The following is a 27,774-nucleotide window of genomic DNA, read 5'->3' on the forward strand; positions in this document are numbered from 1 at the left end:
GCTAAATGTATGCAGCTTGTGAGTAATTAAATTAATTTACAAACTCTTTATTCCAGTGCAGGGTGACAGCTTACAGTGAACCTCCATACAGTTCCTGTATAATAATCGGCACTTGCATTGCTCTCTACACTTCCAAAACACAATTATTGGCTAGCTCATAATACACTTTTCTGATCCTTAAGGATGACTGCATTGGTTAACAAAATAATCAGAGGAGAACTAAACAAAGTCAACCAAAGAGTCAGTATCCATTGACTGTCAGAACTTCACTGTTTTGCCCAACGCGGTTCATTACAATTTAATTCTGCATTTTTGTAACCGTAGACTGTCTAATTTTACATTTTTGCTAAATCCAACCCAAGAATGTTAAGAATGAATTCTCTTCTGGAAATAAATACTGAGATAGGCTTACAAACAGCTGGGAAATATTACTAGCATCCCAAGAAGATACTTACTTTACAGTGAGATGTTTTCCACTATAAAGGAGCTGGATTTCTAAGATGCTAATTTCATAGCATCTGGCACACATACAGAGCATATTATTCCCAGAAAAAAAAAATTATGCAGTTACTCTATTCTTGGGACACAAGCTAGACTGTCTATATGTTACCCTCCAAGCCATAAAGGCAGATCACCCTTATTAAAATCTAGCTTAGATAATTAAAACCATTTGAATGGCCTCTGATACAGGTGGTGGGGTTCTTCGCACAAAATTTTGCACACACAGACACGTGCACATGTAACATAGTGGAGGTTTAAAAGTTTAAAAAACAAAACAAAACAAACGAAAACAAATCACAACAGCACAACATTGAAAGCCATCACTGGAAAAAAAAAAAAAAAAAAGCCTGATAGCCACAACTGAAGTGCCCAGGTATACAACAAATTGTCATCACTCACTTCACAAATGACATCACAGAAAGGTTAGTGTGCCAAGTTCTTATAACTTGCTACTCTGTACACTCTTTCACACTTGGTCCCTATTACCACATGCATGTCACCATAATTTAGGGGATAGCTAACAAAAGCCCTACTCAGGGATACTTTTCAGACCCATGTTCATAGAGTTTTTATGTTGATGCAAAAACTTTTGCAAAAGCAAACAAACAAAATTAGTCTCAGTCATCTCTGCATGCTCCCACATGATCTCTCACTTCTCGGTAAAAGAAAGAAGGAAGACTCAGGTGTGCCACTGGAAATGCAGGAGGACTCTATAATGTGCCTAAGCACTATATAGATACACATGGAAACGTGTTGCATGTCACCCTTAACAGAGTGACAAAGATTTTATCAAGGTTTATGGAGTTTGGCTGGGGATGGATCCCACCATCCACAAGGCAAGCCCTGCCCTGACCCACATACATAGTTTAGCACCACATAAGGGTATCCTGAGTGATGAGTGGCAACGTTTGCTAAAGCAGCTGATGAGTTTGACAACTTCAATTTTCGGGGCCAGATTTAGACAAACATAATGATCAAGATTTACTGAAAAGCAAAACCAACAAAAAGTCTATGCTGATTCTCTCCAAGATAATGAAAAATTCTTAAGCACCAAGCAGCACCAATCATCAATTAAACTCACCATTTACACATGTTGTATGAAGGTTGTAAAGTCTGAATTTTCTATGTAATTCTGAGCTATGCTATGTAAACCATTCCAAAACAAACATGCAGTATCTTGGAACTACTAAAAATGATAATTATTACTGGGGGTGGACACGTGTTCCTTGCAAACTTCAACAGGAGTTAGAGGTCACCAAACAGTACCAAACAGTACTGTTAGAGGTCACCAAACAGTACTTCAGGGTGTCCAAACAAACCTTCCAGAACGGGTGACTAAGCCAGATCTCTAAGTCCAAATTTAAGCTACAAAATATGATTAATCTGAATTTCTAGAAGAAGTGATCACTCAGCAATGCAGCAGATGAAGGTATTTCTATTCTGGACCTTAACTTTGAACATCTGGCCTAGAAAGTATTAACTATAATATCTTTGAAACCATCTTCCACTGTGAAAACAGGAGAAAAAAAAAAAAAAAAAAAAAAAAAGTACTTCTGTTCAATAGATACTAAAGATTCTAAAAGAAAAAGGATTGTCAGGTTAAAAGATATATATATATATATATTACTTTGTAGATAAATTATATTCTGTCTTTAAAGGCTTATTCATACTGAACTAGGGTTAATATATTTTATTTTTTAAAAACCAATTTACATTTTATTAATTAAATATTGATTTAATTCAGCTTTTGCTTAAGTATCCAACTTAGCCACTGTATGGTAATCCAAAGATGTGAGGGAGGCTAAAATCAAAGATACTATGCATCTTCAGTGCATTGATCTATCATGCTAAAGGTTTTCATAATCAAAATAAATATTAAACAGAGGGATTTTGTTTATTTGTTTGTTTTGAGGCTGACATGACATAACTTTTTTTCAATGATTCTCCAGTTAATAAAGTACTGAGATTGACAAAAAATATATAAATCTAATTATTTCTCTTGTCAACTGAAAAAAACAAAGCTATAAGACAGAATGATATAGATCAAGGTCATAGAAAAAGGGGAATTTATCGTGCAGGTAGCTCAGGTAGTAAAGATTTGCAGAGAAAATGAACTGACTTGCTGAAAATCAGTTTTATATCAAGCACAGCTAAGCAAGTGTATGATCCAACACTGTATAGCTTCTTATCCTTCACACACAAAATCTAAGAATGTGTGGCACATTACAGCTGTGAAGGAATCTATTGAAAGCATCCCATGCAGCTCTTAAAATCTGACCCTGGAGACTCCCCAAATTCTAGTTTCCAATGGCTGTGTGTGCATGTGTGTACTTATGTGAGTGCATAGCATGTTACTCGCTGGCATTTCTGTGCTTCATAAAAATTACACATCCATTAAATATACCCCCAATCAATATTTATACATTCATTAAATATCTCTTATGTTGCCCCTTTCAGTAAACAGAGCCAGGAAGGCACAAAAAGCAGGGCAACCGTTTGCTGTTATAAGTGAAACAATTTGAAAAGCTGTGCGTGCCAGGGCAGTGCTCAGGAGCAGCTGAGAGTTCTTCCATTTACATATTTCTCCCTCTCTATTTAGATAGTTTATACTGTATTTTTTTTTCTTATAATGCTCTGCCATCATTCTCACACATATGTTGCAAGTAAAAATCAACTGATTTACCTAGTTGTCAAAACGCAAATAAATAGATTATCTTTGTCTCTTTGCTTGCCTTGAAACACTTTAATTTTAATTTTATACCAGAATACCATTTTTTTAAATGATATTTTGCAACTTTTCTCCCACCATTAAAACAATGATTGTATTAATATGCCTCAAAAATTATCCCTGAGATCATGTTGTTTAGTGAGTAAAACAAAGGTACAGTTGAGGTATATGTCTCTCCACTGGCTATGGACAGATCCCAGGGAATAAGCTTAGCCAATGGCCCCATTTAATTGAAACAAACAAACAAACAAAAAATTATTTTGTATTTGCATAGCTCTGCAATATCATTAAAAGAAAATCCCTGAGTGTGTCAGGAACTCAGTGTGTCATTTTAAAAATAAGAATTATGCAGGTGATGGAGCACTGGCACAGGTTCGCCAGAGCACCTGTGAAGTCTCCTCTTTGGAGAGAGGGATTCTGTCACCTCCTGGGATATTTAGCAATGCTACCATAACAGCTTTCACTTTCTGTCAGACTTACAGGCTTTTATCAGCATAAGAGACCTCCACAAGCAGGCTGCAATCCCTAGATGCATTGGGAAGCCTTCATCCTTTAATACCTCAGAGCTCAATTCTCTCCTATAGTTGCTCTTTTGCCCTTTCTGAGGTTTTGCAAGCAGGGGAAATGAAACCAGAGATTCTCTCTTCAATTTGTCTCTTTCTAACTAAACACAAGAGCAAACACACCCTGAACTTACAGGGGAGATCTGAAAGCCATATATACTTTTTTTCTTTTCTTTAGAAGATATTCAAGAGCAGTTCTCCAGAAAGCCACAGAAGAATATGCTCTTTTAATTTCAAACCAAAGTATTTTGTTTGCTAAGCACTTTTACATGGACTACTGCAGAGAAAGCTTAAGTTCTTAGAATTCGTATTATCTGGGGACATAAACTGATACAGTGATTGTACAGAGGCCTTTATTTGAGTCTTAGCTTAAACACACGAGCATCAGTTGATAATGTGAAGTCTCATCCGGTTTATAGACTGTTCTGTATTTTCAGTCATGTTTCTACATGGAGTAATTCACCTGAAGGCAGAGAACACCAGTTGTTAGAAGTGAGATCCTGAACTCTATTAAAATGAGACATGTTCAACTCTTTATATATAAAAATATTTCTATTGCAGAGTCTTTTGTATCCCAGGGAAGTGGTTGAGTCACCATCCCTGGAGGTCTTTAAAAGACGTTTAGATGTAGAGCTTAGGGATATGGTTTAGTGGAAGATTTGTTAGTGTTAGGTCAGAGGTTGGACTCGGTGATCTTGGAGGTCTCTTCCAACCTAGACTATTCTGTGATTCAGTGATTTACATGTGATAGGACAAGGAGTAATGGATTTAAACTAAGAGAGGGGAGGCTTAGATTAGATGTAAGAAGGAAATTCTTTACTATAAGGTGGTGAGGCTCAGGTTGTACAGGTTGCCCAGAGAAGCTGTGGATGCCCCATCCCTGGCAGTGCCCACAGCCAGGCTGGATGGGGTTTTGGGCAACCTGGTCTAGTGGGAGGTGTCCCTGTCCATGGCAGGGGGTTGGAACTCAATGGGCTTTAAGGTCCTTTCCAACCCAAACCGTTCTGTGATTTTATGACTTAATAGCCCAATTACCCAGGACGAGTTTCAAGTTACCCTAGCAACCTCTAAATGTGAAGTTGTGCAAGTTATCATGAAGACCTGGAAAAGCAGTAGCTATGAAATAGGACAGGCAAACTAACTGTAATTAAAGGAGAAATACAAGTGACACTGAAAGTAACTAAAAAACAAAACATCAAAAGAAGCAATGTATTGGCAACAAAACATACCTCTTTTGGATAGAATACATTTGTTTTCTAAACTAACAGCACAATTAGGAATTGAAAAAGAAAGAAGTGAGAGAAGAAAAACAATGCAATGGGTTCTGAGCCCATAATTTCAAAATTTTCCACTCAGTCTGGTTCTAAAGCAAATCTTCCTTGGGCTCCCCTCACTATGCCAGGTGCATGTTCCCTATTGTGGCTCCCCACACGTTCCCTACAGGGAGACTCAAGCATGTGGTCAGGAATGTTCCAGTCTATTGTCAAAGACACAAAACCAGGGTATTAATTTAAAAGAGAAAGGGTTTCTATAATATCACTGAAGTGGCAAAACTGATATTTCTATTACTGCCAAGGAATGATTAAAAGGACAGCATACAATCCACCTTACAGAATATACTATTTAAGGAAACATAAAGCCTGTTGACAGAAATGATCTAAATATATCTGAATTATGAAAAGAGTACTTAAACTGAAAGAGTTATGAAAATGAGCATTGAGCAAGCTCAGGAGTCTATAAGGAAGCAGCAACTGCAGTCCAACACACTGGGATGGCTACATTACCCACATACCCCAAATCATAACATTAACATGATAAAAGCTTTAAGCTTCAACTAACACACAGTGTTAATGAATCTTCACATAAACATTAAGAAAAAAAATTAAGGCTTGTTCCATGCATAGTAAGTATTGGTTATTTCAGTCAAAAAAAAAAAAAAAATAGAACTGTACTTTTTTGAAAACATGACATTCAATGTTGTACAAGGTACACTACATAACCATGCTGGGAATGTGCATGGTGAGGATTGCTCAGATAAATAAAAAGGAAATGCTACCATTAGAAGTGATTAAGAAGAATTTTTAATTTAATTTTTTTTTTTGCATGCATGTTTTTTCTTTTTCCTCCACATGAGGTAGAGAAAGCATAAAGTTTGCAATAAAATTCTGAGGTTGAAAACTTTGGTCCAACACTGTAAAAAATAAAAGTAGTATATTCTCAGTCGTATACAGTAATTAGAGGCAAAATCTATACCTACAGTATAATTCTATACTGCCAGACAAATGTGGGACTATCTCAGCAACTGCTGCATTTGTCCTGAGGGTACCAAAGCTGTATTTACATAATCAAAAGAAAGAAAACCAGCAAATGTCAATCACAGCATCTAACCACACACATTAACTGCTGACATAACCCGGAGCACTCAAGGATTAGTTTAAGTGCCAGAGTTTTTGATTTTAAGCATTCAAATATAATTTGCTAGGATTTGATATATTACATCAAGTTGTGGGTTATAGTCATGTAATACTGCAGAACTCCTTAACTTATACAGAAATCTCTGCAACAAAGAAGCAATTTATTGCTTACTGAACTGCTGCACTTCTCTTAAAGCACTACATGCTAAAATTATTAGGAGAACTAGTTTTTCCATTGTCACCTGAAGGCTGGCTAGTCTCTCTTCAGTGGGTACTACATAGAGAATCACAGGAGGCAGAGGCCTGACATTTAATCAGCTGGAGAAAAGAGTCTACTGTTCTGTAAATTGGTTTGAAAACAAAACAAAACAACCCCCCGTATCAGTTAATAAGGAAACCAGTGAAGTTGGAGACTCCACTGTAAAAAGAAGTTAGCAGAGGGAAGCAGCCCTTTGTATTGCTACCTGAATGAGAGGTAAAAACAACTCTAAGATAAGGAATTTTTTAATATATTCTGTATACTCTACCATAAAGTCCAGCTTTCTCATTTGTGTTACTACTTCCTTCTATATTCTCTTAACCTAAAAAATGGAAAAGCTTCTCTATGAAATTCACTTACTGAGCTTCAGGAAGACAACCAAGGAAACATACTTCTCATCTCTTGTTTTTATTAATCTTTACAGTGGTGACATGTTCCAGCTGAAGAGAAGGAAAAGAATTTTCAAGCCCTTTTGGTCAGTAGGACAGCATTCAGTGGAAGTATTACTACATGCTTATCCTGCTCTTTCCTCATTCCCTGATCTGTTGGCTACTGTTTGAAACAGGATCCTCAGCAAATGGACCTTTGGCCAGATCCAGCACGGTCATTCCTAGATTATGTTATATGCTCTAATACATGTGCATAAAATATAACCTTAATGTCTTGCATTCTTTGGCAATTAGATACAGGGACTTCTAGATGAAGGCCAACTGCTGTAATGCAACTATCCAAGTAGTTAAGCTATATCAGTTTTCAACAGCTGAGAAAAGGGGCCTTTAACATGAGCATTCACATTTCAAGGTACATAAGAGATCTACAAAAAACAAATAAATACAGATAATTATTCTTCCTATATATTTTGTATCTCACTTATCTAACATACAAAAAGGCTAGACACCTGAATCAGGAATGTGTGTGACCATTGTATCAAAACAGGTGACAAACATTTATATTTTTAAGGCAGGAGCAGGGAATGAAATGGATGTAAGAGCTAAAAAGCATCCATGACTGCTCAGGAAGAAAGGCCTGTAAGAATGACCTCTGGATTTGTATTCTCATATTTTAAGAGCAGGTTTTGTGTACCAGTAGGTCTGAGGAAGGCATAAAACAAGGAGCATGCTTTTGTAAAAGCTGATGCTGCTTATTAAAGTTAGATCTGTTACAAAGCACTGTGCAAGCCTCCCAGGTTCTGGAACAAAAGAACTGAAAAGTGAATTTATTATATTTTCTGCCATGAGATGCTTATAATGGTAAGTGCAGCTCTCCAATAATTCCCACAGCTAGTGCCTTCAAAAACAGACGCTGCCTATCACAGTATCTCCATCTGATACTCTTTTCCTAACTTAAAAGTTACTCACTGCACAGCAGACTGAGCACAGTGATACCAAGCAAGCAGCTACCAGCTTGCTCCAAAGGTGATAAAGCAGAAATTCTCTCACTTGTAACAACTTTTCAACCTCTTCATTATGAGCTGGTGTAATCAATAGGTAATCAATGAATGTTTTCCCTATATGCCAGATGTTAATAAAGCAAGTTAATTGGCTTGGTTGAAAGATTGAAAGCACCTGGAACTTGTGACCGGTTTAACAGTTTTCCAGAGAGTGCTGTGAAGGAATAACTGCAGAGAGACTGCAATGCAGTACAGTGCAGCTTGTAGACCACTGGTACTGAATGTTTGGCAAAAATCTGAGGACTAAACTCTATCCTTTTCACAGTGCTGTAATGGGAAGGAATTTGAACATTTGAGATTAAGATTTGCAATAAAGCTTTTTAGCATTTTCAGTAGGAGTCTGTCTCCCAGCATTCTGTCTCCCCAACCCCCAAACTGTATCTTATAGGACAAATTGTCTCTGTTTTAACTTAAATTCATTTTTAATCCATTTTTAGTGGTTTAGTGTCACTGACAATTTTTTTTTCTTTCCTTTTTTTTCCTTAATTACTTCTATATTGGACTGTTATTTAACACTTGCCATTAAAAACAAAATATTTCCTACATAAAAATACGGAAATGTATAAAATGTTTGCCTATGTGTTATATATTCCATTTTAATATGAAAATATTTGTTTAATAAGAGCACACTGATCCACCCTATGATAATGCTATTATTTTGCAGAAGGAAAGGGTATACTCACTAGCTTCATATTTGTACAATCCTTTAAAAGAAATGTGAGAGTTTCTAGACTAGGAGTAGGGTTAAATTGCTTCTAAGAATATTAAAAATTGGAGAGCAAAACTAATTATGAGGGATTGGTTCCCCTTCTAATTTTGTTCTAAGTAGCTTTTGGTCCTTAAATTCTCTTTAATTTCAGTTCAATATTGTGCAGAAGAAGTGAGCAATACATGAATACATAGAATTCATCTTTTTGAAGCCTGCAGGATTGCTTGTGTACTTTGAATACACACCTCAACACTCACGAGGATAACCAGAGGTAAGAAGGCTCAACATTACTGGACCTTCATTTACACAATATATGTGTACATGAGATACAGTACACAGGTATTTTAATTTTTAAAAATAAAAGGAAGGAATTACTCAAACAAAGAAAAAAAATCAACAGAATGATGGGCATTGTTCCTACATCTATGAACATAGTCTCACTGTTGAGGTCTGATTTTTAATCTCTCTGATTTTTTTTCCTCTTGCTTCTGATAAATTTGCCAAAAAACAATTCATGTAATTTGCATTTGTTTGGACTTTCATTCCTCTTTTGTCTCTTTTTTTATTTCTCAGAGATATGAGAGAAAAACAAATGGTGAGTGTACATGTGGAAGACAGGAATTAAAGAGCAGAAGAGCTGAATGAGAAGTTCTTGGTTCCTTGTAATATCGGTTGTACTTCCATTCTTCTCCTTGTCATGCAAATCCCTGCTTGTATCTTCCATTTTCCCTTTGTTCACTGTATCCATACTCTTTTACAGAATTTTCTCCTACTTCCAGGACCATTTTCATGTGAGTGCAGTGTGGTTCAGATAAGTGCCATCACCAACCACAAGTCTGACAGCATTCAAAAAATTCGGTGATGCTGTTATATGTTGACTGTGCTAGTCTCTGCATTTGTTTATTCCAGACAGGATGACAAACCAAAATGCCATAGTATTAAGAGAAAAAACTATTCAACTTGATGGCAAGCACTAGATTTTTTGCAGGAGTTGCCATTGTCATGAGATTTGCTTCCAAGTCTATATACATAAATGTGAGGGGTGTTATAAGTTTAGATAAACTTTTGACGGTTTGAAACAAGGAAAGTCAAATATAAATTTGAAAGTTGTTTCTATAGTATTCACCTCATCTTCTTTGCATGACAAACTTGATGATATAATTTTGGAGGCATTATTTCCAGCGCAAGTAAGTTTTGCTTTACTGCATAAAAACTAAATTATTGGAAAGTAAGCTTTCCTTACTAACCATTTTAATTGCTAATCATCAGCTGGCTTATAGTATTGACTGGTACTTAAATCAGAATCACTTAATACATGCAATATCAATAAAGGTTCACTGAATATTTTTGTTTGAAACAAGCTCTAAAGGCTAAATAAGCTAGAAAAGATAAAAATTGTATTGGTTAATGTTTGCCATGTCTATTCCAAAACAACTGAGGCTGTAGTAACAATTCACTTCCAATATGAACATGGAAAAATCAAGCTACAAGTCTACTCTACTTAGGCACTTTTTGGGAATCATTTCCAAATGCAGAGCCCCTGAAGGAAGCACGGCTGTGCATTTTTAAGACTGTATTTTAAGACTGTGTTGCATTCTTATGCTTCAAGATAAGATATGATAAATAAGAGATCAGGTGTAAATTTCATATAAAGAAGAAAAAGAGTTGTGCAGGAAGTTTAAAATAAAACAAATATTTATACTGACATAGAATGTTTGTCTTTATGTATGATCTGTAAATGCCTAAGTAATTTTCTGTGAAGGCTACTTAAACAATGCTTTACAGCATGTTTCATCTTCCTTTGCCGTTAGGGATCTATTTAAGAAAAACTTCATTTCACATCTGTGTCTACACGGTTTGTGTTAACCTGCATTCTAGGATAAAATGAAAGAATTTAGCAGCAAGATACAACATGCTGGATGATTACCGAGTGTTCTCACTACCTGAAAAAAAATAAATCATTTCATATAAAAAGCTAACTTTCAGGCTCTGTTCTTCACCAGCTCCACTCTTTTCAGAGTGTCTTGAATGATTTGGATGAAACAGAAAACTGGCTATTCGCAGACAAGTCACGCAGTTGGGATTAGTCTGCCCTCAGCAGGGTTTTGGGGGAATGGAGCATCAATATACGAACAAATGGAATAAATATGTAGTATAATACTTGAAGGATTTTATCAGCATCATTTGAATTGCATGCTCACCAAAACTGAATTTGACATAGGACAGAGCGGGTAGAATGTAGGGGAACAGTACATCGACTAAAAGTTCAAATATAATAGGAAAAATCTGTCAAACAGTGCATGCTTTGTGAGTTAACAATGGCATAAAACAAATCTGAAATGCCACTGATTGCTACAAGTAGTCAGACACCATGGTGATAATTGCAATATAAAATCACTAGACAGCAAACAAGACTGCCGCAACTAACGGGCATGGCTTTATTCAGAATCCAGTGTGGATATCTATCTGTCATGGAATTCCTTTTCAATACTTTTTCTCTGAAATAACTCTGATTATTGCTAACATATATTGTATTAATATGTTCCATTTATTTAGCTAAAGATAGGCACTTGCAATTTCATTTGCTCTCATCTGCACATTTCTTATAACAGCCTAATTTATTCTGCTTGGTGACTCAAGTGCAGATAAATAAATAAATGGATGCATGATACCAGATCTGAAGCACAATTCTAAGTTTGATAAATAAAAGATGTTTTTCTTTTTGTGTGCTATCATCAGGACTCAGAAAAACAAAAGAAGGTATCATGTTGCATAAACTCTGGCAGGAATAATTCATCTCCCCAGTGTCTCTGAAAAAAATGACTAGTGAATCTATTTTTAGAGATGCAGTGTTTCTAAGTGTGTTTTTACCAAGTGTTTTCTGAGACTTTCATGTGGTCTAGGCAGGGCACAATTATACAGAATCAACAACTAGGGTTCGCAGGTCATAGCTGGACTTCTGAATTTAGTTAGAATTACTTTACTGAAAACTGATTAAATGGTGTCAGCAAGTCTTCACGGACACCTGTAGGTGCAGAACTCTCACGGAGAATGTTTCACACTGACAACTACTGTGGGGAAAAACTATCTTTAGCTCCTATCAGAAACTAATACTCCTGGATGGGATAAATCCTACCCTGAATGTCTTATTTCCTGCTGAATTTCCTGTTGATGCTTTTATTTACAAGGCTACCATTTTCTCTTGTAAATACTTGTCATCCGGGGCTAATTGCCCTCTACATAGAAGGACACAGTCATGAAATGATAGTAGAGGGAGGCTCTATGCATTTGGCTGGAGAGCTTATCTTTGATTAATTCTGATCTGGCTGTCTGAAGCAGCTTCAGATCTTCTTGGCATTTCTGTTCATTCTTTTCTTTTGCACTATCTGTCTCCAGAGGAAAATAGAAAAGAACGTAGAATAAGCAGTGACAAAAATAAACTGATCAAGTAAACATTGATTACTGTCTTATTGTATGCACATTTAAAGATCTTATAGTTGTATAAAATACTTCTAAAAGCAAAGTCTGTGACAAAAACACAGTCACTTAGGAATAGAACTGACACTTGAATTTTCATTCCAGATAACTCTGATGATAGGGAAAAGCACTGTCTATACCAGCCTCATACTTTTAAGTGGGCGGCTTTAAAGCACTTATCTTTTACCATATGTCTTTAAGTTTATTATTTTGCTTACCCTCCGGCTGGTATTGTGCTATGATTGTTACCGTCTGCCCTGCTCCTTTTAGTGCTGCTGCAGCCTGCTCGTGGGTAGCACCTCGAAGATCAATACCATTCACCTGCAGAGGGAATGCAAACAACAACAGATCTGAGTAGTTTAATATTAGACAGAAAGATAGAGTTTTTGTTTGTTTGTTTGTTTGTTTGTTTAAATATCTGATAGATGTAAAGATCAGGTTGTCCAGATGCAGAAGTGAAGGTACAAACTCAGAAAGGCTGAAAGGATGTTACCTAAGACTGCCCATGAGGATCTGCAAACTTTTTTGTTTGTTTGTTTGTTTGTTTTTAATGCTTATCCATCCCTGTTATCTGGCCTCTGCTTTTGGGAGTTTCCTGCTCTACTGAGTTTACTTTTGGTGACCTCTTCATCAATCAATTTCTTTTAAATTATAAGATTTAAAGGTTACATTTTCTGCTGTGCTAGAAGGTCACTGCAGAATACTGCAGGCAAGGAAACTACCAGACCTAGCAAGCCCAGTCTGTACCTTCAGGCGAACATGGAGATACATGGAGCATCTCTAACAAAAACCACTGGTTGGAGGACTGCCAGAACAGAAACACCATCTACCATTCTCTTTTCACACGCTCCTTCTCCTATTGCCTAGAAATATCCCCCTATCTTGCACATGGCAGCAAAGGAGTTGAAAACAGATGCAGCTAATCTGTGATATCAATAACCCAAAACTCAGGAGATCCCATAGTTTCTGATCCAGAAAACTGCTTTGTGCTATAGAACCATTAAAGGTACACACAAACATAACTGTCTAGCTGAGGTTTAATATTTCTGCAAATGTGATTCCATAAGACTCAACATTTTGCTAGTTAGACCTGTCTGGAAATACATTTTTCCACTCTTCTTTCCTTTACAACAATGAAAGAAAAAAAAAACACACACACACACACAAAAAAACCACATTTTTATCCTAAGCAGTTATTGTTTTCCTCCCCTCCTTTCAATGATTGTTTAATATTTCTCCCTATTACATTCACAAAAATGACCTAATGACCTCTCCTCATTTATAAAAATAAAAATTAAAAAAAAATATATTTGAATTGTAACTATTATTCCAATAACATTCAAAACTATAGAAGATGCAGAATTTTAGAGAAACATGATTTGTTGCAATCTCTCTACTATAGTTCATAGGAATTTTAAGTTACCTCACAGAAAAATAACTGAATTTCTGAGTTACTTTGTCCATATGTGCATTCCACAGTGGAGGGTATGAATACCATCACCATGCTGGTAATGCCTGCTTCAATCACGCTGGTATCTCAGACCCTCTAGGGCAGCACAGGAAGGGCATACGAGGCAGCAGAGTACCAAAGTGATCTCAGCAGACAGGAGAGAGGATGAGAGTGTATATACAGGGATGAGACGTTTTAAGGAGCACCAAAGTACCTATTGCAAGGTAGAGACCTTGTAGTAGAAGTGTAGGCTGGAAGACCACCATACCTAAATAAACATTCAAAGCAAATACTTGTGCCAGAACGACTTTGTGAGAATAGGTATGCATAGGTCTCCATGTTGTTAACATTCATACAGACAATCTCAAGCTGTGTCAGTTACTCAGTATTCTGGTATTGCCATATGTTAGTGCGTTTGTCTTATGTATTTGAAAGCACTATATGCTGATATATACAATCTGTTATTTTCTACATTTTTCTCATCTGAAGTATGCAAAATTCATATTGTTTTTACAATTTGTATCTGGATTGTGTACAGGGAAGTGAAAATCTTTACTTATAAGTAATGGACTAATGGACCTGAAAAGAAATTCTGAGCAAATTTAAGATTAAAGACTTCCTAATTTGTCTAACAGAAGAGTTCTCAGTTGTCCTGTCTTCTGGTTTGAAAGCAACGCCTGCAGAAATGCCTTGTGGAAGCTTCCAAAAAAAAAAAAAGGAAAAAAAAGGTGGAAGTAAGACTAACATAAGACACCTGCAAGAAACTTGCTAAATTGCTGACATTTAGTTTAGGAATATAGTATCATAAATGGCAATAGCTAAGTGCATTTAAAAATAAATAAATAAATAAAAATAAAGAATCAGAGTTCTGAGTATCACTAAGTATCTAATATATTGTAATATATGATACTGATAATACCTAAAGATGAATATAGTGTCAATTAGGACTTAGTTTAACCACAGTGGAGAATACAAACTTCCCAAAAAGAGATGTGATTTAGACTGCTGTGGAAGCAAGGGGTTTTGTGCCCTACATTTACTCAGTGACGATACTATAACCCTTAATACTGGGCAAAGGCCTACCAGCACTATTCATTAACTCAGGGCTTTAGTCAGAGCTTTGGCGTCTCTGGAGGCCTGAAGAGAATTCTATCATTTAGGCAGCACAGTGCCTATACCATGCCATAAAGGAAACTCAACCTGGATTCAGTGTTTCTGAAGAAGACAATTTTGAAACCATCACCTTTCATTCAAAGCTTGGCCTTTATCTCTCTCTCTCTCTCTCTTTTTTTTTTTTTTTTTTGGTTTGTTTGTTTGTTTGTTTGTTTGTATGTGTGTGTGTTTTATTTTTGCTTTTGTTTTCTTTTTTCCTCATTATCTGGAGTCCTTAGGAGGCTCCTGAGAGAGAAGCAATAGGATGAACTGAATTAAGAAAAACTTAAAGAAACATTCCTGAATTCCCAAGCTCTTGAGCTGGGGAGAAGCATATGGATGATGTCTCCTGGTCAGTTTTACAAGGAGAAAAAAAGAAATTAGAAATCAGTTTATTTAGGCTTAAACTTGAAGACAGTAGACTTCAGAACACAAGCCTCTCTTAATCAAAATATGAAAACACTGTGGTGATCTATAAAAGTTGTATTAACAGAACATCAAGCATTAAAAAGCATTAATAAATCATAGTAATATCTCTGTAGGTAAAAGAAAAGAATGTAGGAAAGAGAAACAAAGCACATGCTTATTGGTTTTCCTCTGCAGAACAATAGTCCTATCTATAGTTGACCTAATAACTAAAAACCCAACAAAGCATTAAGATTAAAAGTATATAAAAAATATATGTTGAACAAGTGAGTGACACCGCTTTGCCAAAACATTTATCTCCCTCTTGTAGGTGCACAGCTGCAAATAAAATAAAACATTTTTTGCCAAATAGACAGGTGTGAGTCTGTTTACATGTTGTATTGTTCAATAATTCCTGTGACAGGTTCTTCCTACAGAATAATAGATGTTAAAGTTAGAAAGGACTTTCCTATCACCTAGTTGGACTTGCTAGATTATGAGAAGAGTTAATGCTAACTCGGTTTCTGCCCTGAAAAGTATCATTCCCCAATATTTAAAAACAAACATAATCAAGTCCCAGAACTTCTAATTGAAAAAGAGCATATTCTTGAAAAACATTACATCTGGATGAATGATGCCATTAATTTACACATTTAAATCAAATTCTTACCCTCAGGCCAAAATGAACAAGAGTTTTCAGCAGAGTAAAAAAAATATTCTGTTTTGACTCTTCCTCCAAAGCAGTATCTTAATTATAACAATTGATATATTGTTTGTTATATTGTTATATTGTTATATTGTTATTGTTATATTGTTATATTGTTATATTGTTATATTGTTATATTGTTATTGTTATATTGTTCTTAATTATAACAATTGATATATTGATATATTGGTGATATGTTTGTTTGAAATTATTTAATTTCAATTTTCAAAATATCATTCAATTGCTGCTTTCAATTAATTTAATGTTGTTTTTGTCAAGAATAATCAGTAAATAAAACAAAAGTACCAGAAAAATTTCAAGTGTGTGTAGGAAAGTTTAATGCATATTCAAAGGTCTTGTTTTTTCTCTATGGGCTAGCCATTTTTTTTTCTAATGGGCTAGCTTCCTTTAAGAAGCATTATACAATAAGCAAAGTAGCACTTTGTTCTGAGCTTGACTGCACAATCCTTATGCCCTAGCTTAGAATTAATTTGACTGCACAATTTCCAGTGCCTAGCGCCTAAATGAATTTGACATAATGGAAATAAGAAGAGCCTCCAGCTTATACAGATGTCTGTCTCTCCTGCATGCTGTGACAAAAAGTGGTTAAAATGATTACAAAGAGAAGTTATGTGATGAAAGATTATAGTTTAAAACTACAGACAAAATTAAACTGATCTGGATAAAAAAAATGCAACTATAGTTCATAGGAATTATAGTAATTGTCCTTGCATTCATTGACTCAGACAAAAGCACAATTTACTTCATTAAATGCTAAATCATATTCTAAATGAAAGATTGCATATATTTCTTGTATAGATCACATTCTTCTAAAACTGGCTATATTCCCTTAAAATATCTGAGTAGTCCATATTAGCACAAAATAGTTCAATTCTGAACAGTGTCATTTTATGACTTCAGTCTGGCTGTCTTTTCCCGTTACATTAACTTGAGCATGGCCCACATGTAGGTCATTCAAATACAGCAAAGTCCAGAAGAATATCTGTCTTATTTGACATTTATTTACTTAAACTACCTTATTTCATCTTTGTACAGTGATTAAATGAATGCCTGGCATCTTTTGATGAGTGGAAAGGAAAGGAAAAACACACCCCTTCTCTAGTGAGGAAAACATAAAGGAGTTCTTTTCATTTCTGCTTTGAACTGTCAGTAACATTGTACCTGCTTTTATAGAGTAAGGTAAATAGCAAAGAAAAGCACCTTTTAACCATGGAATAATACAGATTTTTTTTTTTTTTTTTTTTGAGTTGTGGTTGAATTCTTTTATTTTTTAACTGATAAAATAAGAGTTTTTGTCATCTGAAAAAGTAAACAGAAGTCTGAATAAGAACAACTCTTACAGCCAGAATTCCCACTGACTGCATTAAGAGGTAATACAAAGAACCTTATTCACCTGCCTTAACTTTGCACATCGACTTAGGAATTCTCAAGGTCATTAACAAAAGATGAGAGGAAAGCTGAGCCATGTTCTCCAGCAGTCCTGATTAGTCATTGGAAACAGAATACACAGCATCACCCCTTCAGAAGCACGTGACGGAAGCACGGTCTTCCAGCAAGGTGGGGAACACTGTAAAAAACACGCATTAGCGGTGATCTGCTCTGAACATGTCTGGGGAAGACTTTCCTCATGAGGAGGTGGCATAATCATGCTATGCAATGTCCCACAGCGCTCAGACAACAGATATAATCCAGCGAAAATTACAAGAATTCAAAGAAACTCATGCTTGTAGCCAAAGTACAGGCCTGTGCTGAGCAGCGACCTGTCACCTCCTCGCTACACGAAACCTCCAACTGGAGACCATGGCCTGCTCAGCACCGAGGATAGCTCCCAGCTGCTGGCACAGCCCAGCTCTTGCTTTGCTCGACAAGAAAATGCTTAGAAATAGAAAGGAGAAATGCACATGGGGAAAAGAGTTTTCAATGTCTAGCCTACCTTGTTTTAAATATTCAGACACACTTTATTGCTCTTCTCTCACTTTTCTTGCTTCTTTTTCCATGCCTTTATTTTATTCCTACCAGTTAAAACTGCTTAGCTTGGTCATGCTGTTATGGTGTTTACCTTATCCTGGACTCCACTGAAGACACAATACCATGTTCTCCTTCTCTCTTTTTATGGGCCAGCACTTTCAGTGACCTTGTCAATTCTCCTTGTCTTTCTACCTTAGAATTATGACTTTTGCCTCTAGTATGCTGGTCTTTATGCTCTGATGAGCTGGGCATTCTAGAGGGAAATTCTTCTTTGTCTGGAAAACAAGAAACGCTGTGGGGGTACAAGCTGTATCATTTAGTATGCCTTTTCCTGCCAGCAAGTTTAAGGCAAGAGATAAACCTGCTGAAAGAGGTATCAAAGCACTACATCTTTAAAGCAGGAATAAATATCGTGTTACTGAAGTGGTGTCTTACACACGCTGACTTTTACCATAGGAACCAACCAGCTTTATGATTCACCAGACCACATGAATCATTTCAAATAGTACCTGTTATGTCTTTAACCATATTCAAAGACATATTTTAACCCAAACTGTAAATTTTAAATTTGTAATTTAAATGAAACAGAATTTTTTCTTATAGAAGAAGTGCTTTCCATGTAATTGTAGTCTTTGTGAATGATGCCAGATTGGCAAACTTTTAAATCAAAGTAATTGCACTGAAATCATTCACTACAGTGATAGCTTAAGAGCCATTTCCTCTCATTTCCATTAGAATTCCTTAAAATTTGTTTAAACTGGGTTTGAAATAAATCATGGCTTTGGAAAAAGACACATAGACTTATAGGAGCCTGAAAAAAACCTTAAACTTACTTCACTCGGGTCACTAAATAGCTATCAGCTAGTTCCATTACTGACCTGGACCAATGTGATCCTGCAACTACAGGTTGATCAATGATATTATATTTCATTGCTAAATGGTAAAGTCTAATCAGAGGCATACGTGTATTCTTTTTGTATTCCTATAACTGTTGGTAATGGTGAAAAATTTCATATATGTATACCATGCTGGCTAATAGTGCAGACCACTATTTATTATCTAATGTTTAAATAAATATACATTTTTTCCATTTATTTTATATACAAAATATTCATCAGTCTTAATAACCAGGAATATTCATTTAAGTTAAAATGCTCATCACCACATCTTAAATTTAAACCTAGTAGCTGTTTTATTTACTTTCCCTCCTCCCTCCTGGGCACTCATATACCACCACATAATTTCATGGGTCTTACTACAATGTAAACTCTTCACCGAAGTCTGTCTTCATACATTCACTCTCCTTTAGTACTATCTTCCTACTCCAAACTGATAAAATACCAGATTGTCCCTCCTCCCTCCTACAACTTTTACTTTACGCATGACTGCTACTTTCATTCATTTTCTTGACTTTCTGAATTAATCCTCTTTCTCCCTAATTCTGTTTTCAGCAGTTGGATTTTTGTCTCCTACTGTCACCCTGCGTCACGTAGGCATTCCCCTGCTGGTAGCAGTTATAGCATAGATCTTGGTTTCCACACAGTCCTAAAAGGAATTTTTCCTACCAAAATATGCATATAGCTAAATTATCATTGATTAGTTTTTCTCATAATGTTGTAGTGTTCTTGTTTCTCATTTGAATTTCGAACAATGATATGAATGGAACTAATTATTGCATTTCTCGTGCTTCTGAAATGAAGTACAGGTTTCCATTTTGCCAAGTGTCTTGTAACTCGAAGATGATAAGAACAATCATTCCAACTGAAGCCAATATATAAAAGTTACTCAGTTACTGGAATAAAAAATTAAATCAATATTAGAGGCTGCTTAGAGACAGTAGGGCATTGGTAACTTGTCTGACTCCAAGCAGTGAGTTAGTGGCAAGTTTAAAAACCGAAATCCTTGCCCTATTCTCTGCTTGACAGGCTTTCCATATTTCCATGTTCACAGACTATGGTAACATGGCCTGTGAGATGTGGGATGACATCTTGTGTCTTGTGTCACAACAAATCTATACTGAATTCAAGCCAGTGACCATGAGGTAATGTTGGAATGGTTCCGTGGTAGCTTGTCTAACTGGAATGTTTGGCTGTAGGTGAAGAGTTCAGCTCTAAATGAATTGTTCAGTGCTCAGTTGTTAAGTTCAGACTTTTTTTTCTTTTTTTTTTTTTTTTTTAATATTAAAACTGCCTGAATCACAATGTTCATATTTATTTGTGGCTCTACAGAGTAGGATTATGTCACAGACTCTTTGAATAGATGATGAGCTGTAGTCTCAAATATAGAGCGTATTTTTAAAAAACAATGGAAAGGAAGCGGCTCTTGTATTCAGTAGTTGTTTGGGCTTTTTGTTTTGTCTTGTTTTGTTTTATTTTGTTTTGTTTTTAACAGTGGCTTGCTTCTTCAGCAAAAAGACATACATAACTTTCTTTTCTTTCTTGCCCCCCCGCCCCCCCCCTTTTTTTTAAGGATCCCCAAAATCTTCTCCAAGAAATTACTGCAGATATCACTCAAATACCTTACTTAATACTTAATGGATGGCCAAATTCTATTATAATGCATCTTATGTCATAGGATCATTTTTTAAATCACTCAAGAACATGAAACCTACAGGGCAATAGAGCAGAATGATGACTGGAGTCTAGTTTGTTTAAGCACAAGACACAAATCCAGTCTGGGGAAAAATCTCTGAAAGAATAACACTCAGGGATGGAGCCATTTTGTCCAGCAGTAGTAATTTTGGCTTTCAAATTTCTGTTTTTATTTTCCCTTCATTGTGAAGGTGACATTAAGGCTACATAGAAGGCTATAAAGCTCACTCCAAATCCTCAGTATATCAGATGTGACATAATTCTGTTCGACAATCTTGAAACAAATTTTTGTAATTTAGAATCCTTGAAGTGAATGTGAACTCCTCCTTAAACAATTAGGAGCTGAAGAGCAAGCAGTCTGGCATCAGATCATTCCTACTCATTGAGGCAATTACAGAATGAATGTTTTAGAGGCAACCGATGATTTCATCACAGCAAAAATACATGGGCTCTGGTCTAGGCCAATTTGCTATCTTTGCATGACAACTGACAGGTCTGATAGCTAACACTGCTTGGCAAAAAGAGACATATCTTATTCATGAGAATATCATGAATATTGGCAATATCAAAGACTTAAGCAGTTCCTGCACCAAGGAAATTGCAATATAAACTATATATTACAGAAAGGTAGTGGGAGGGAAGGTGAGGGAGAAAGGAAACAGAAGGGAGAGAGAGAGAAAAAAAAAGAGAAATCCATCCGGAAGACAAATTTCTAGATTAATAAAAGACAAAAGGTAGCTCTACAGTCACCTAATGCACATACTAGTCTAGCATACAGGTGGTAAATTTCTCCCTAGAAGCTCCATTAAGATTGTATTTTCAAAAGCCATCTATTTTATTTTTTAGTCCCAAAGTGACAAGTCTACTAGCTTCTATGGCAATATAATCCAGTTACCCTGACTACAAAACAAGTGCATCATGTTTTGAGGTTGAATATGTCTAAGTTCAACTTAGCCAGCCATCAGATCATATATATTTATCAACAGCACTAAAAAACAGTCTGTTACCAACTTTCTTATCCAAGGGTAAGTAGTTACAGATTATGTTTTTGACATAGACACAGCTCATACTTCATTGAAGTGATTTTTCATGGTCAAGGAGAATGCTAGATTTTTCCTGACATGGAAATTAAACTCCAAGGCATTTTGTTAATTGATGATGATGCCACCTCTTTAAATATATAAAAGAGAGGATTTTCAAAATCATAGATTTGCAGTAACACCCAGCTTTTGTTTATTAGGTGTCCAGTTGCCTTCTGTACCTCTAAAAATCTCCTCTTGTACAGAAATTTTGTAACGGTGATTCAGTGTTGTCGTGTGAAATGTTTTTGATTTATCATGATGACAGCAAATACTGGACATATATCTGAAGATAATAAACACATTGTAAAAAGTGAATTTGAGATCATTTACAGGGTTAGGATGCTGTGCCCCTGGATGACTTCATGTAAACATAAATAGGTGGAGGACCCTTAGAGACCTACTACCATTTCTGAATCATCCCCAGATTTCATAACTTTATAAAAACTTTTCATCAAAAAATTTACATCATCTTCAACACCACAGGAAAGTAAGCACCCTAAGGATATGGTCAGTGCCTCTGCAGACAAGTGCTATATGGCAAAGGGAATACCTGTCATAATCCTAACACTATTACACAAGAGTGACTAATGCTCCATGGAGAAAGGATTCGGTGCCCCACAGCAATCTCCATCATAAAGCCTGTTTTGGGATTGGGCCCAGTAGAGATGATTCAAATATTTTCCAAGCCAGTTGCAATTTTGAAATAAATAAATAAATAAATAAAAATCTGAGAAGCAAAACTAAATAGTATTTGACTTTTTTTTTTTTCATTTTCTTTTTCTTTGTAACTAGGTAACAAAATGTACTCTTTGCCATAAGTAATTTTACTACTTTTACCATGAGCAAAAAGCCATTTTAAATTAGAAAGCTGAAAGCTTCTCTGCACCAAAGTAAGGGAAGTCAATCAGAAGGTCAATTCCAACTGCAGCAAAATGGAGCATAAATATTGTTATAAATAGGTACAGAGTTCTAATGGTCTATCCTCCTTTATATGCACATACTTTGGAGTAGAAATTGTATTTTTTTTTTTAAGTGTATTTTATTTTTGTTACAGATGTGTGTGAGAAGGTGGGTAGGAGTTGTGTGGGAGGAACTAAGTAGAAAGAGAAGCTCGTAAAGAAAAGCAAACCTCTCACATAAAACAACAGCAGGACAATGCACAGACAGAAGATAAAATCTGATCAATATAAGAGATGACCCTCCCTCTACAAGGAAAAATCTTGTATGAAAGACCAAAGGTAATACAGAATTGAGATGCTGAAATACCAGTTTTGCAAACTAACCATATATAATACCATCAACTAGATGAGAAGGTGACAGAAATCCCTGCAGAATATCTCTGGTAGCTCTTTTCCCAGTACAAAGCTATTTGATTCTCAGGAAGTAGCAGGGGGTAACAGATACCATCTTTCCCCATGTATGAATACTTCGTGATGAATACTATGCTAGATCAAGATGAAAATCACAAAGAATTTGTCTGATTTTGTTCATTTGCTCCAGGTGAGATACCAGTGAAAATGGAAGCATTAGGAGAATACTTCCTGCATCTTCACAGTGCAACCTGTTCTTTTTCTACTCTTTTTCCTACCCTTATTAAGCAATTGTTCTACAGGAAACATGTTTTATCTCCTTAATGTAACTGGTACGATGTGTTGCTTGGGAGCAGCAGTCTTGCTCCAGAGCAAGCAGTCTCTTCTTTCTCTTGACTACTTTCAGGATAGCAGCCACACTTAATCCTGCCACTGTGAGACACAAGGTACTAAAGCATTTCTGTAGGAGAATAAAATAAAACGGGTACTGTTTTTATGGCACACATTTTGCGTTTCTTTGTGATGAATCAAACACAGTATTAGGTGAAAAATCAAACATATTGTAAAGGTGAACACATGAAATGTGAAATTCAGTTTAAGATGCCTAAATATAGGCATGCATACACAGGATAAGTGTTTGAGCTTATAGTCAATGGATATCCATTAATACAAGCAATAAGGACTACAGAGCAGTTCAACTTGCTCTAGACACCTCATAGTTGGCCAGCTGAATCAATCTCTAGTCTTTATTGATTTTAATGGGAAATAGACACCCAGAAAGCATGTCTATCTTTAAGTATCTTAATCTGAAATTTAGTCTTTCCCAACGACACAAAATCCAAACATTTCAATAGTTAAGACTTGTTAGTACCTCCCTATGGCTATTAATTCACTTAAATTCTTTCATTTACACACATACTTAACTTGATGTAGTCTGGTAGAAAAATCATAAAGGTGTTTGAAAAAATGTGAGAAAAAGAAATTCAAGGAGTAATGTGCTCTAATTAATTGTGTGTAAATTGTGTGTTGAGCCTTGAAATAGTAAATCTTAATTCTGCTTCTGAATTTGCATGGGTAAACTAACTCTCTGCTCTGTAGATGTACATACCGAGAATTTTGCCAGACTGGTACTGAAAGTGCTTTTGAAGAACACAAGATAAGACATCTAAATCAAGTAGTTTTGTTTTATGGTATTTTGATATGAGATTATAAAACAAAATTATTATGTTAATAAATATATATTTATATTAATAGGACTGTATTTCTCCCCCTATCCCTCCCAGTATTTCCCCTAAAACTTAAAATGTATTCAAAACTTACAATGTGTGTGCCTCTTCTCTAAAATTTTAAGATTTGCACTGTTTTCTGTCAGTTAGGATACATGTACAAGCTGTGGCCATCATGCTTATGGCTCTTCAAAATCATTTGTGTTCATCAAACTGATTTTCACTAAACAACACTGGGTTCCCATTTCTATTTTAATAGACAAAATATCCTTTAGTGTTGGAATTGGAATTTCAAATTGCAAGAGTGGCATCCAGGAAAAATACGTTTTATTTATACTAGAGACCTCATTTTCCTAACAGATGGAGAATTTGGGATTAGATCAGAGTTCAAGCAGTATATAAACTTAGTCTTGGCCCAGACTTCCTGCCTTAATTTAAATAAATCAGTTAACATAATGGCATCCAATTTCCACTGCTATAAAATGGAAATAATACTTCCATTGGTATTTTTAGCTGTTCTGTTTGGATTGTACATTTCTGATTGAAAAGCTAATCTGTGTGTAGGCAGAACCTAGCAAATCAGTTCATTATCCCAATTAGTATTCAAGATGCTATTTGGTAATATTTATATTTTACTTAATAGCAGGAAAACCCTAGTGGGAGGGACATACTCTGTCATACTGGTGAACCTTGCTGATATACGCATTACCACATTTTTAAGGACATTTGGAAGTCAAAAAGAAAATGATTGGTTTGGTAAGAACTCACAAGACTATAATGAAGTATAGCAAGAAGAATCCAGCGTTTAAAACACCACTTTTTAGAGGGGAAAAACAGCTTTTAATAAATGTAACTTTATAAATCACTTTTTGCTATTTGAAATGTTTGCCATTTGAAAGAGAACATTTTCCATTATTCTTCAATTTGCCTTCAAGGTTCAGATATGACTCATTTTGTCTCTTTGCACAGAAGCATTTGGAATATCAGCCTGCTTTCTGAGATAAGTTTTAAACATTTCCAGTCAATTAACTGAAAAAAATAAAAATATGGCTCTCACTGTTTTTCCTAAGGTTTTAGCGTTGTCAGATTTCTGTCATTATTGAGCCTGTGATGCCACCTGGTGGCGTTTAAGGAAAATAAACTCAAATTTCACTCGTCCATAATACGTCATAGCGCTCCTTGGAGGATGTTTGGACTCTGACACATAACAACCCCTCTCTGTCACGTAACAGTGAGAAGGTAGAAAATGAGGCAAAGAAGTTATGGGGCGTCAGGCTTTACAGGCTGACTCTGGGACTACGTATGCATCCAGTGAGTCACCCAAAGACAGTGCATATTTCTAGCTTTGTGGGGACTAACTCACTAACTCAAGTATTTGCAGTCTATTTAAGGTACCCACCTGAAGGTAAGTATAGACATCTCTCAAGTAGTCTACATTTTGCCATATTTACAGCACAAGCATGAATTATGAAAGTGCTGTGATTCTCCTCTTCTACATTGGAGAAGGTGGCTTTGAAAACTAAAGCACCTCGACCAAGGTCACGGAAAAATGACAGAAAAATCAGGAATTCATTCCAGGTCTCCAAAGTTTAAATCATTTATGTTGCTTTCTGTTTGGAAGAAATTTAACAAACCCTGAGTTAATTTGGTATACTAACTTGGTGTGCATTATTGGTTCTTGGTAAATCAGATCTGTTGCGTTCTGAGAAACAAGTGGGTAAACTGTACGGAAACAAGTAGGGAAAGAGTAGGGAAGTAAGTGTTTCTGAGGGATGAGACAAGTAAGAACAGACAGAGAGAAACAGACCTATTCTGTGCAGCTTGATAAAATTAAGGTGTCCAGGACCCTTCACCAGACAATGGTCTAAGATTAATCAGCTCTAAAATTAGTACTTGTATGACATTTGTTTTGTTTGAGCATGGGAAAAATGGATTCATAATAGTTATTTGTGACTTAATAAGTCAAATGTGCCTGACTTAGTGATTGCCTGGGGAAATATATGCAGTCCAATTTAGTAATAATTTCCATCCCTCTCTGTTCAATGAACAAACAAACTACTCTTGCATGACAAGTAAATGCTGCAGCAACACTGGTAAGTTTAATTAGAACTTATGAAAACATTGCTGTGAAATAGACAAAAAGTGGAATTAAAAATTCAACTTTGGTGGTATCCCACAGTGCTAAATATATGCCTGCTGAAAAATAAAAGAAAATGGACTTTTAAAATTGTATGTGAGCTGCTGGATTTCTGAATACAGTGTACTGTGAAGGCTCCAATCTCAGAGTGCTCTTTTATTCAGCCTTCTTGTGCTGCATATACCCAAAGAAAAAAAAAATGAAATAAGCTTCCTAAGGAAATTTCCATTTCTATTCCTCAGGTTCCTTGTCTGTATTCTTGTTGGCACAGGCATTTGCTTTCCTTATCTCTCCATGCTGATAACCATGTAAGTTTCTATTGTGGTTTTCTTGCAGTTCCCTATGAACGTATTTAGGGATCTCTTCAAGGCACATAAATATCTTCTACTTGTCCTTTCTCTTAAATTATTTGCAAGGAGCAGATCACGATAAAAGAGTTATGATCCTGTCCTGGTTCTGTCTAATTTACAGTTCATTCTTTCATAGTGGCTGGTATGCACCACGTTTTGGATTTGAGAGAAAAATAATGCTAATAATGCACCAATGTTTAGCTGTCGCAGAGCAGTGCTTGCACAGAGCCAAGGACTTTAATCTCCTGTTGCTGCCCTAACAGTGAAGTACCTGGGGGTGCACAAGGAGCTGGGAGGGGACACAGCCAGGAACGACCCAGACTGGCCAAAGAGATGTCCCATATCGTGTGGTGTCGTGCTGAAAAACTAAACTTGGGTTTTGGCCATGGGCAGGGGGACCACTGCTCATGGACTAGCTGGGCATTTGTCAATTGGTAGTGAGCAATTACATTGTGCATCACTTTTATATATATGTATTTTTTATTGTCATTATTATTTTTCCTTCTGTTTCTATCCTATTAAACTCTTTCTACCTCAACCCTTAAGTTTTTACTTTTTTCCTTCTGATTCTCTTCCCCATCCCACTCAGGGTGTGATGGGAGTGTGTGAATGACTGTGTGGTGCTGAGCTGCCTGCTGGGTTAAACCACAGCGGATCCCCACAGTTTCAGGCTACTGTGTCCCTTCAGTGTTAGCTCACCAGATTTTCCATATATTGCAAAGAAGCAGCAAGCAATTTTTCACACCTAAACTTCAACATACAGAAGGTAAACTCACTATTCATAGAACACATCAGAGGTCAAGACATGCCTAAGCAATGTAGGAAAAGCAGTTCCAGCTCCCCTTTGAATGGAGTCACACACTGACGAGGAACCTGCCACATAACCATGCCACAAACCATCCAGTCCACAGCCACCTTCTTCCCCTGCCACTAACCCAAGTGCAGCCCCAGTACAAGATGTCAGGGACAGAAAGCATGACAGTGGGAATGAGTGTGACACTGCAGCTTCATGGGTTGTGTGACACTGCAGCTTCATGGGGATTTACTCATCTGGGATGAGTAATTCCTGGGCTTCAGTACTCTGTCTTAAAGCTATTTATGTACCTTACATGAAACAGGCCCAAGTATATTAATTTGCATAATGTTTTGATTTTGGTTCTGTTCTTGGTGTTTGTTGTTGTTGTTTGCTTGTTTCTGTAAGGCAGAAGAATATGAATGGATACTTAACTACATTCTCTACACATCATTCTCTCTTAACTACACTGCCCTTCAAAA

At 36.1% G+C, this 27,774-nt stretch overlaps 1 protein-coding gene across 25 annotated transcripts in view; it reads right to left on the reverse strand.

Moving 5' to 3' along the window:
* DLG2 (discs large MAGUK scaffold protein 2) overlaps nucleotides 1-27,774 on the reverse strand; it is a 1,027,745-nt gene that overhangs the window by 207,225 nt on the left and 792,746 nt on the right. For all 25 annotated transcript variants that reach the window (XM_035343430.1, XM_035343450.1, XM_035343455.1 and 22 more), the window contains one exon: nucleotides 12,320-12,422. In XM_035343430.1, the coding sequence (XP_035199321.1) occupies nucleotides 12,320-12,422 (103 nt within the window). The remainder of the gene's footprint in view (nucleotides 1-12,319; nucleotides 12,423-27,774) is intronic.

The sequence above is a fragment of the Oxyura jamaicensis genome, chromosome 1 (genome assembly GCF_011077185.1).
Source record: "Oxyura jamaicensis isolate SHBP4307 breed ruddy duck chromosome 1, BPBGC_Ojam_1.0, whole genome shotgun sequence".
NCBI lineage: Eukaryota > Metazoa > Chordata > Aves > Anseriformes > Anatidae > Oxyura > Oxyura jamaicensis.